The sequence below is a fragment of the Vipera ursinii genome (assembly GCF_947247035.1).
Source record: "Vipera ursinii genome assembly, chromosome: 1".
NCBI lineage: Eukaryota > Metazoa > Chordata > Lepidosauria > Squamata > Viperidae > Vipera > Vipera ursinii.
In genome coordinates this window covers 320,496,414-320,508,711 of record NC_139512.1, presented here as the reverse complement: position 1 = coordinate 320,508,711, position 12,298 = coordinate 320,496,414, and the positions used below count along the sequence as shown (strand labels likewise).

The following is a 12,298-nucleotide window of genomic DNA, read 5'->3' as shown; positions in this document are numbered from 1 at the left end:
CCAGAATTTCCATCACTAGGCAATGAGGTCATAAAGCGCAATGTCACACGTTGACATCCCTGAGTGACAGCAGTCTTGGAAGTTCTGCTTGTGAACTCCAGATGTGCAAGTGGAAAGTGGAAGGAATGCCAAGTAAGAAGCATGAGAGTGTAACGAGGGGTGGGGGAAGCCCTGTGCAGGTCATGGACAAGTTGGGGGGGCTACTGCAAAGTGACACAAGCTCAGGGAAACTGGGGAAATAATATGGTGTGACTCAGAAATGTGCCAGCAGCATAGCGTAAAGCTGCTGCACCCAGGAAGCCCCTTTTTTTCATTTCCATTCTTTAGTCTGCCCTCACTTTCAATATAGAAGAAGCTTGCCCCTTCTTGTATGTCGGAGCATTTTAGATATTCAAAAACTGCTATCATATTTCTCTCAATGTTCTCCTTTGTAGGCTAGAAGTTGCCAATTTCTATAATAGTTTCTCACAAGCCTCGTTTTTCAGATCCCTTATGATCTTGGTAATCCTTTCAGAGATACTCCAGCTTTCCCAGTGAGGCACCCAGAATTGGAACAAGTACTCCAAAAGTGGAACTGAATCAATACAAATGTTGGAAACAGTTTTTTTAAAAAAAATTCTAACAAAATAGAACAGAATTAAATAATGAAAATACATAGAGCAATAGTACAGATATTTACTTATGACCACAATTGAGCCCAAAATTTCTGTTGCTAAGTAAGACATTTGTTAAATGAATTTTGCTCCATTTTACAAATTTTCTTGCCACAGTTGTTAAGTGAAACACTCCAATAGTTAAGTTAGTAACACAGTTGTTAAGTGAATCTGACTTCCCCATTGACTTTGCTTGTCAGAAGGCCGCAAAAGGTGATCACATGACCTTGGAACATTGCAACCATCATAAATATAAGTCAGTTGCCACATGACCATGAGTCAGTTGATCATGTGACCATGGGGATATCTTGCAACGGTTGTAAGTGTGAAAAACTGTCATAAGTAACTTTTTCCAGTGCCGTTGTAGCTAAATGAACTGTAAGTCGATGACTTACTAAATGAACTGTAAGTCAACTAAATGAAGGGTAAGTCGACGACTACCTGTATTTTCCACAAAGTTGAAGCGTACCTGATCCAAGGGATTTTACCTTTTTTTTTTTTACAAAGGATACCATGCAGTATAAAGCCATTAAGTGAGCAAGTTAAATTGCTCCTTCAAGCAAATTCTTTTCACTTCATAAAGATCCTATTCAAGTCTCTTTGAAATTAAGGATATTCTTTTAATTAACAAATGCTGAGTTTTTTCAGACCTAAATAGAAAATATTTTAAAAATCATTGCCATTATTTTGAACTGGAACCAGAAACAAATTGAAATTCAATCCGACCAACTGAATATCACATAGCTTTTTGAATATCCCATAGCTTCTCTTCAAATATAATTAACATATATCACATGTATAACAAAAAAATGTGATATATGCATCCACAAACTAATCTATAGCCTCTGACACTACTGACACATCAGTCTAAAGGAAGCCAAGATACACCTGGCTATAGCTGTTACTTAGGATTAGATTCAGACAGATCAAGGACAGCAGAATAGATACAAATCCTTTTAAGAGTGCCATAATCTTGTTTCAAAGAATTAAGCTAATATACAATTATCTGAACATAAGCATATTAGTACTACCATTTGCTGCTTAAATGAAATCAATGCCTTTAATCACATATACTGTTAGGAAAATTATTTCTACAAAATAAATTATATATGTACATATGTTCCATGAGAAGTTAAATGATTAGTAATGGACAATTAATTTGGCTTACATATGTTTTAATGAGGATAGAAATGGGGTAATAAACAACATAAAGAAGGCAAGCTTATCCAGTGGACAGAGACCTACAATCTTATTCTTTACCACACTAATTTTCATGACTTTACTCACAACAAAAATGTCATATCAGAATATTTTAAAAACATTCACTTCAGATATGGGAGCCAAAAGCATACAGATCGGTACTGTGTAACAAAAGCATAAGGAAAAAGGTAAAAAACAAATATATGCTACTTAGCTATAAAATCTTCATTTACATATTACATTTACACCATTATTTATGAAATTATTATTTCAATTCTATTTTTATCATTATCTTTGGTAAGCCTAGTTTAATCAAATTTCTTGTTAATTAAAATGTATACTACAGACAACCGATATTTATTTATTTATTTAATTTATTTATTTGATTTATATACCACCCTTCTCCTTCAAGGGGAGTACTATCTTATCCAATACAGGCTATTGACTAGAAATATTCTAGATTTTTCCAAGTATAAAGATAATCTGCAAGTAGCCTATTGTCAGTTTTTGAAACCTGTAACTGAAACCTGCTGACTCTATGAGACTTGAACAAACCACATTAAAATCAGATGCTTAAAGTACTTAACCTGAATTTAACCTTAACAAAAGGTAACTAACAGAATATCACAAACCCAAGGATTGTCTTTATTCTCTTTATCTACTGCAGGAATGTCAAAATCACGATGTCATGTGACGTTGCATGATGTATCACAACTTTTTCCCCATTGCCAATGGGGTGGGCTCGGTTTTGGCGTGATGCATCTGGCCCGCAGTTTGACATGCCTGATCAACTGTATCTATATGTAAACCTTGACTTATGACCGGACATTTAGCAACTGTTCAAAGTTATGATGGACCTATCTTGGGGCTACTTATGTGATTCAAAGATCTGATGGTCACTCCTCTGGTGGTCATGTGATCAAATATTGGGTGCTCAGCAAAAAGGCCACATCTATGGCCATTTGCAGCAACCTGCGGTCACATGAAAACATTTTATGGCAATGTTGCCAAAAATCGGGACTTCCGGTTTTCAGCAAAATCACATCCATAGCAAACCATTGGTTTGCTTAATGATTGCAGATTCACTTGTGAATGTGATGACTTCACTTAATGACTACCACCAAAAGGTCATAAAATTGAGTCAGTCATTTTATGATGAGTAGGCTCCATTATGGTTATGACTCTAGGACTATCTGTATCTGGATGTCACAGCATTTAAAACTACAAGTCATATCACTTCCCACTCAGAGGGAAGTTATAAACCAGTGAGATTCACTCCCAAATTATGTACATGTTAAGATTGCATCAGTTGTACCTAAGTAAGTGATTTGGCTGTAATTAAAAAAATTAATTAGGTTTTGCCCATCTCTTGTATACCGTATTTTCCGGCGTATAAGACGACTGGGCGTATAAGACGACCCCCTACATTTCGTGTTAAATTATAGGGTTTGGGCTATACTCGCCGTATAAGACTACCCCTCTTCCAATGCACACCAAATAAAAATTAAAAAACATCAGATTTGATTTTAATATGGTAATTTTAATTCAAATGCTTATGACATGCAGGTACTTAGGAAAACTGTCACTTATAAACATAAGGCTGTTTGTCATCAAACATGTAAACATAAAACAGTGCAAGTGGATTAAACTTAATAAGAATAAGAAGAAGAAGAAGAAGAAGAAGAAGAAGAAAAAGAAAAAGAAGAAGAAGAAGAAGAAGAAGAAGAAGAAGAAGAAGAAGAAGAAGAAGAAGAAGAGGAAGAGGAAGAAGAAGAAGAGGAAGAAGAGGAAGAAGAAGAAGTTGGAAGGGACCTTGGAGGTCATCTAGTCCAACCCCCTGCTAAGGCAGGAAACCCTATACCATTTCAGACAAATGGCTGTCCAGTCTCTTCTTAAAAACTTCCAGTGTTGGAGCATTCACTGCTTCTGGAGGCAGGTTGTTCCACTGGTTAATTGTTCTAACTGTCAGGAAGTTTCTCCTTAGTTCTAGGTTGCTTCTCTCCTTCACTAGTTTCCATCCATTGCTTCTTGTCCTGCTTTCAGGTGCTTTGGAGAATAGCTTGGCTCCCTCTTCTTTGTGGCAGCCCCTGAGATATTGGATCACTGCTATCATGTCACCCCTCACCCTTCTCTTCGTTAAACTACACATACCCAATTCCAGCAACCGTTTCCTATTTTCCTAATTCACTTTTTCACTTTTCCTAATTCACTCTGTGAATTATATGTGCAGAGCCTTAAGTAACCCCAGCTGCCTGCAATTAGTGCAGGTTCGCATCCCACCAGGCTCAAGGTTGAGTCAGCCTTCCATCCTTCCGAGGTAGGTAAAATGAGGACTCAGATTGTTGGGAGCAATAAGCTGACTTTGTAATAATGCTGCTTGGGGGGGGGGGGTGAAAGCTCTAATAAGCAGGCATATACATAGAATGAAGGCTATTGCTAAGCACATTGATTTGTGCTTTAAATTGTAAGCCGCCCTGAGTCTTCGGAGAAGGGCGGGATATAAATGGGATAAAAAAAAAAGACCAAATGGGAGATCCACTCCAGGTTTTCCAGCCAGCCCGCCCAGTTCCTGAGTCAAATGTGTCCTTAGAGCTAAGCTGCTGCTCTGGCTACGCATTCCCCACCTGCCTTTCAAGTTGCTCTTGCATTCCCCACCTGCCTACAGCTGCTCTTCAACTTTAGAAGGAAAGACGCCCAGACCCCAGCCTGTAAAAAATCACAGACTGCAGCTTCTACTCCAATTGGTCCCGCTTTCCCTGCGCAGACTAAATGGAAGATCCGCTCCAGGTTTTCCAGCCAGCCCTGTCCCTAAAGTTTCAGCACCCAGGGTATATAAGACGACCCAGACCCAGACTTTTGAGAAGATTTTCATGGGTTAAAAAGTAGTCTTATACGCCGGAAACTACGGGTAAGTATCTGAATTCAATTTTAAGGCTTACATGGATTATACTTCTTGGTAATGTAATTGTTTAGCTGCAAGTACAGGTAATCCTCAACTTAGAACAGTCCATTTAATGACCATTTGAAGTTACAACTGCACTGAAAAAAAATGACTTATGACCGTTTTCCACAATTATTCCCACTCTAGCATCCCCATGGTCACATGATCAAAATTTGGGCACTCAGCAACTGGCATGTATTTATGATGGTTGCAATGTCCTAGGGTCACGTAATCCCCCTTTTACAATCTCCTAACAAGCAAAGTCAACAGGGAAGGCAGATTCACTTAACAACCTTGTTACTAACAACTGCAGTGAGTGACTTAACATAATTAATACCACTTTACAATGCCTTGGTAAGGCCACACTTGGAATACTGTATCCAGTTTTGGCCACAACGATGTAAAATAGATGTTGAGACTCTAGAAAGAGTACAGAGAAAAGCAACAACGATGATTAGGGGACTGGAGGCTAAAACATATGAGGAACGGTTGCTGGAATTGGGAATGTCTAGTTTAATGAAGAGAAGGATGAGGGATGACATGATAGCAATGTTCCAATATGTCAGGGGCTGCCACAAAGAAGAGGGAGTCAAGCTGAGCAGGGGGTTGGAGTAGAATAGATGACCTCCAAGGTCCCTTCCAACTTTATTATATTATTATTATATATTTATTCAGAAGAAAAAACTACATCTTGAACAAACTACTTATTTCATTTGCTCTTTCATTTCAAATGAAAATGTTAGACACATCTTCTGAGCAAAAAAAACCCCCCAAAACCTGGGAACTAGAAACAAATTTCAGGCTCTCCACTGACCACCCTTGATTTAGGACTTGCAGCTAACATCAAAAAGTTCACAAGTCAAGAGGAACAGATCTCTAAACTGCCCAATTTATGTGCAAGGTTCAACTGACAGCCATAGACTAATTAGCCTTTCCTACCAGCTGACTTAATGTAGAATAGCAGACACCACATATTAACTCTATTTAGTCAAAGGTTTTAGAAATAACAATGGATAGACTAAAGGTTTTCATGTGTTTGGCTTACATGAAGTAACTTCATGTACCTTTGAAAATTAAAATGTAATCCTGCACAATTCTTCCATACTACTGTATTATAAACATTGGTACAAAAAATTATTGTGCTTCAGAGCCTAGGAGCTTCTAATGCAGTGGTGATGAACCTATGGCACGCGTGCCAGAGGTGGCACTCAGAGTCCTCTCTGTGGGCATGCACACCACTGCTACAAGCAGCTTGTGCAGGTCCATTGGGCTGTCGCCCGGAGCGGCAGCCCCACCCAGCACAAAGGAGAAGACGTGGCCGGCCAGCAAGCCCAAGTAGAGGTGGTAGAGCATGCCCACACCCAGCAACCCAAAGGCCACCCCGGGCAGGGAAGGCCGGATCCCCATCGGCGCCATGGCCCCCCAGTCCCAGCTAGGATTGCATGCCTCTCCTCCATCTATGCTGGGCCTCCCGCCCACCGCCCCACCCGAGACCCCCTGGATCTCCCCTAACCCTGCCTAACCCCCACAGGCATCCCCCCATGAGCAACAGCGAGGTGGCCATGCCCACCCCAGCCATGCCTACCCAGTCTGCTGTGACAACTGCAGCCACACCCACGCCCCCATGGTCCCCCTGAGGGCACCACAATGCTTATGCGGCCTTGGCACTTTGCAATAAATAAGTGGGTTTTGGGTTGTGGTTTGGGCACTCGGTCTCTAAAACGTTCGCCATCGCTGTCCTAACATATGACAACCCCTGCTCCTCCTTTCCAGCCAACTTTATTCCTGTTTTCTTTCCCTGGATGTTGTTTCTTTCCTTTCCATACCTCACATATGCCCTAATTTCCTCTATTAGTGATTTCTAAATTAATACCATTCTAGCTTATTCTTTAAAAAAGAGGCAGGGTCCTAGGCTCTGAAGCACAATAATAATGCATTAACTAACAAGCAGTTTTTCTATAGCTGTTTGCAATATGTGACAGGCTAAGAAACAATTATTTCTTTTTACATAGCACAGGGATGGATGACTTGCAATCTTAAGCTGCATGCAGCCCTTGAGCTACTTTCATGTGATCTTTGGACTAATTTCAAAACCTTTGTAGAAGGGAGCAGATCAGACTTCCAGTAAACCGTCTCTGTCTTTTCTTTATAGCCTGGCTTCTGGCAGAGGAAAAAAAAGGACATTAATTCCCAAAATATAGTATTAAGAAAAAGGGCTCACTCCTGTTTTGGGGCAAGTATGTAAGTAAATGCAGCAAACAAGTGGTAAATATATAGACTATTCTCTGCTCACTAGGAGGATGATTTACTAAAAGAACTTGAAAGGATGGATTATTAGTTAGCTCTGCTGGACCTGTTAGTTTTCATCATCAACTGTTTATTTTTAACTGCTTGATCAGTACAGGGCCTGCTGCCTAAGTCTGTGTTGATCTTAATTAGGAATCAGTACAGATCTCTTAGAGAGGGTCATCTGACTTCATATTTTAGGTCAATAATTGATAAATGAAAGATAGCGAACTGATAATCCTGATAAAACATAAATGAATTTGACCAACACAAACATAACTGATTTATTATATAACTTTTTGGATATGGTATTACCCTATTTTTTAAAAAAGGCTCAAAACTATAACTGAGAATCTACCTATAGCTGATCATGTTCTTATTCTCAGATGAGTCAAGTAACAACTGAAGATCAGGAATGCTTTTGCACAATATCATTTGTTCACCATTTCAGTGTCTTTTAAAAAAAAGTGATTTGCTTACCATCTAATTTTACAAATATATATGAAATCTATTTTGACATACATAATTAGTTTATATTGTATATAAACTAAAACTATAGGTAGGCTTCTGCTTAACAGTTCATTTAGTGAGAGAAATTACAATGCCACTAAAAAAAGTTACTTATGACCATTTTTCACACTTATGACCTTTGTAGCATCCCCATAGTCACATGATAAAAATTTGGATGCTTGGCAACTGGTTCATATTTATGAGGATTGCAGTGTCCCAGGACCATATACTCATCTTTTGCAAACTTCTGACAAGCAAAGTCAATAGGAGAGCCAGATTTACTTAATTCCAGTGTTACTAACTTAACGACTACTGTGATTCACTTAACCATGGCAAGAAAGGTTGTAAAATGGGACAAAATTCATTTAGCATCTATCTCACTTAACAGAAATTTTGGGCTCAATTGTAGTCATAAGTAGAGGACTACCTGTACTTTAAAAAATTGTTCAAACTTTCATTAAAAAAATGAGTTCTACAATCTTTAAGTATTTTTAAATTTTAGTTAAATTCAAAATATTAATAAAAAGTGGCATAATGTAAAATTTCAAGTCAACAAATTATGTTCTTAAACCTAGAAAACACTATTCATTTTACCTATAATTATTGAAAGTAACTATAGAGGTTCTCAATTCTGAAACAAAGTTGTGATTCCTAAAAAAATGAATTTATGCAATCCACTTTATGAATAAATTAATGATTTTATTGGCATAAGAGCTGGGCAAGAAATACTTTTAATAATTAAATTTCATGTTGTAGTATACGTTAAATAAAACAATGACAGAATTTAATTTAATTTTCAAATACTTATTTTATAAACAAAAATCATATATGTTTTGATGGGATGAATAACCTTGTTATCCGCTCTTATACATTCTGTGCAGTAGCAATAAGTAATTTAGAAGAATAGCCTCTAATATCTGGGAACATAATTGTTAAATTTTGTTTACTGAAAAGTCAGTCCTCTGTGCTCAAGACAGCCTATCCATGTGAGCTGAGCATAGGCTTACAAATACTGTTTTTTTAAATAAAACCATAAATGCAAATTCATCAACTCTCAATTAAGTGATACAAAGCATACCTACATTACAAAGATACATTTTGAGGAAGCTAAATATACCACTACAAATTTTCTAAAGGAAAATTTATAAAAATGATATTGGCCAGGAGTTTTATGATGCTTTTAAAAAAATCACTTTAATTAATTTACTGCAGGACAAAATTTATACTGAAATGTTCTCTAACTTACAAATCCCAGTGTCAACTCAATATCAATTGTCACATTTATTTATGGAGAGATGTGGAACAAGCATTATACAAGCATATTCCCCTAGTGGCTTGACAACAAATATGCATACACATTTATCACATGGCAAATACAAAAGCAAAACTTCTTGACTATTTCTCAGTTTAGACCATTTTGGTTGGGAAAATAAAGCCACCAGTTTTTAATTAAAGTTCATATTCCTCTGTTTTCTATTTCATGCAAAGATTGCCACAAACAAATTGCAAAAACTAAACAGAGGGCAACAAAACACACAAACAGTACTTAAAGGAGAAACATTCTTGGAAGTATTTAAAACTAGGTCACATATTCCAGCCGTAAAGGATACATTCAAAAAAATCCTTTCATAAAATACTGCAACCACCATTATCAGAGTTGCCAACCAGAAGATACTTATTTATTATTTATTTATTTATTTGTTTTTATAAACCACCCTTCTCCCGAGGGACTCGGGGCGGTGTACAGAATAAGGTAGGCATACTTGCTTTAAATAGTTAGTTCCTTTCATCTGTTAGTTAGACTTCGCTACATTTTAGCAATGTATAGTCCAGCACCATAATTTACTTGTGATACTTTACGCTGCCATATTACATGATATAATGCACTAGAACCCACTATGTCCACTATTTTATGTCATTTGTACTATTTTCAGTACTATTAAATAACAGCACAAAGCCTGTGTAATTAACTCAGCTACCCAACCGAATCCATTCTAATTACAAAGAGCATATGTTCTGCATGCAAAAAACAAAAAAAACCCCCCAAGTTTGATCACCCATGTCTAAGGAAGAGACTTGAAAGCCTTATTAAACACTGGTGGCTCCTAGTCTAATGCAATACAGCAGTGACCACTGAGTAGGCTCTGAAACGATTTACATTTACTCAAGAAGCACTCCTCATGAAAGCTACAATCAGGCAGGCATCGTGGACCAGCCCGGCCCTACCACGTGGGGTCACACTGCCTTCTTTCACTCTTTTGACACGCGGGTTGATGCTTTGCCACACAATCTAGCTCAGAGGCATTGCAAAGGACGCCCGGCCCCGACTTCAAGTGGATACAGTAGTGAAGACAGGAAAGAGTCGGGCCTCTTTTAGCAATTCCCAACCCACTCTCGTGGGTACTGAGATCCCACGCCTGTGGATCGCTGACCGAAGAGACTCCCCCCCCCGCCCCCTTTCTGTTAAGTTCACACGCGCCCACGCTTGCCTATCCATACGTTGTTCTTCCTCCTTAGTGGTGAAGCCCAGGGGCAAAATATATACCCCGGCGCTCCCCTTTACCGCTAAATAGGCCAACGAGACAGTTCAGGTTTTTTTCCCCTCGTTGCAGCTGCAGTCACGGCGGCCGTTTTGCCACGCTGGTTCATTCTGCCTGCTGGCTTTTTTTTTCCCCTCTCCGCTTCCCCGTCTCTTGCTGCCCACCGGCACAGTCTACACCAGGGGTCGGCAACCTCGGCTCTTTTATGACTCGTGGACTTCAACTCCCAGAATTCCTGAGCCAGCAGAGCTGGCTCAGGAATTCTGGGAGTTGAAGTCCACGAGTCATAAAAGAGCCGAGGTTGCCGACCCCTGGTCTAGACTCACGGACCAACGCCCCTCTCGAGAAGACACCTACCCACCCACCCACCCACCTCCCCACAGGGAGTGGGACGGGGCCTTCTGGCAACCTCCCTCTTCCTACTCCCCCGTCGCGTGAGAAACGGTCGCTCCGAAGGAAGGAGGGAGAGGGGAGACCGAGCCGCTGTCTTCTCGCTCGCCCAGACTCTGCCCACCGCAATTGGCGCGACACCCGTCGCCCGCACGCGGAGACCCCCGAGGGAAGCTATTCCTGCCCTCCTCAGCCGTTACGGGGGAAAAAAAGAAGCCGGAGCGAAGAAATCCCTGCCTTCAACAGAGATGCCGGCGCTCCTTATCGCTGAAGCAGGCGGTTAGTTTACCTGTCAAGTCCGGTTGAAACCGAGGCTGTTCCTCTCGCTGCCCGTACCGAGCGGCGTCTCCTTCCGCCATCTTGTCCAGGTTTAAAATTAACTCCCCGTGACGTCAAAACGCCGCCGCGAGCCTTTTATCAACAGGCAGAGCGCGGCCGCGACGCGCTTTAGAAGCCGAGAGGGTCCTAGCGCCTTCCGCTTCTTCTTCTTCTTCTTCGTCGCCAAATACTGGTTTTCGAGCGCGCGAACGTGCTGTTTTCACACTCCCGTTTAGCAGTTATATTTCCCATTAATCAGCCACATGGGAAGGGTCGTATTTATGGACATCACTTTGAAGTCATAAACTTTCTCGTAGGAAAGGGGGATGTAAACCTAACAAATGAATGGGTCAAGCACTAAAAGGTCCCTTCGTCTGCCTTCCCTGAATTGAAGAAGTAGTAAGTTTTGCACAGCGGGGCTTACTCCCACATAACCATAGATAGGGGTGGGATTTAGGTTGCAATCCTTCAGTTCTTTCCAGAAGGAAATCTTGCATGCGGCGTGTACGGGAAAGCTGCTGGTAACTGAATCTACTTCATTTGTACCTCATCTAGACCAGGCGGACAACTGATCAAAAGATAAAGTTCTAATTTCCAGTAGAAATTTAAATAAAACTATTGGTCCATTGCAAGGGGGGGGGGCAGATTAGGAAACTTCCTGTTCTTCCGGCTTCCCCACCCCCCACCTCCATCTGACTTTGCTCAGAGATAGCGGTAGGGAGGGCTGGGCAAGCGTATACAAAATGTGTTTGTTTCTTGAATGCTCCATGGCCAAGGCACCTTTCCTGGTAAAGATGGAGGCCGTCATTTTTGCCCTTGCCACTGTACATGTGAACTTGTTTTCCCTTTTAGGATCAATCAGGTTTTCCTGTAATTCGAATGTTGCAGTTTTCCCAGTTTGAAAAGCTGTGGTCTAGTAGACAGGCGCTTTCATGTTTTCCTGCTGTCATGAAGTTGGAGGAAAAATAAACTGATACAGACTCTGCTGCTCCCAAAGGATAATTTATTGAACCTCAGAAATGGTACTGGGCTGCTTAGGTTACTGTCTGCTTAGGTTCATTGCATAACTGAGGGCAGCAGTTGTTTCCCAGACAGTATTTCCTCTCAACACACAACAGCAGGGAAAAATACCAGTCACCAACTTTTGATGGGCCAGTATTGGAAAACATTAACTTAATAATTTAGTTGGAACTATGGTCGTATCAACTAGACGTTAGGGAGGATCCAGAGATCAATATTTTTCTGAGACAAGATTTTGTCAGGATCAGTCATTCAAAATCAGCATGAGATCTCCTCCTCGTATCAGTAGTACAGGGTGTGTGTGTGTGTGTGTGTGTGTGAAAAGTTGGTAGTTGAAACTGCTCAATCAAAGCCCTGCTACTTTTATTCAGTCACTCCTTAATTTACAGCCAGTTGCTTAATGATCATTCAAAGTTATGCCCCAGTTTTAGAATCACAAC

The 12,298-nt window shown here is 40.3% G+C and overlaps 1 protein-coding gene across 2 annotated transcripts in view; it reads right to left on the bottom strand.

Annotated features, from left to right (window-relative positions):
* Positions 1-10,902, bottom strand: part of ATL2 (atlastin GTPase 2) — a 46,966-nt gene extending 36,064 nt beyond the window's left edge. For both annotated transcript variants that reach the window (XM_083350566.1, XM_083350567.1), the window contains exon 1: positions 10,810-10,902. In XM_083350566.1, coding sequence (XP_083206692.1) covers positions 10,810-10,879 — 70 coding nt within the window. In that variant the 5' untranslated portion in view covers positions 10,880-10,902. The remainder of the gene's footprint in view (positions 1-10,809) is intronic.
* Between the last annotated feature and the right edge of the window lie 1,396 nt (positions 10,903-12,298).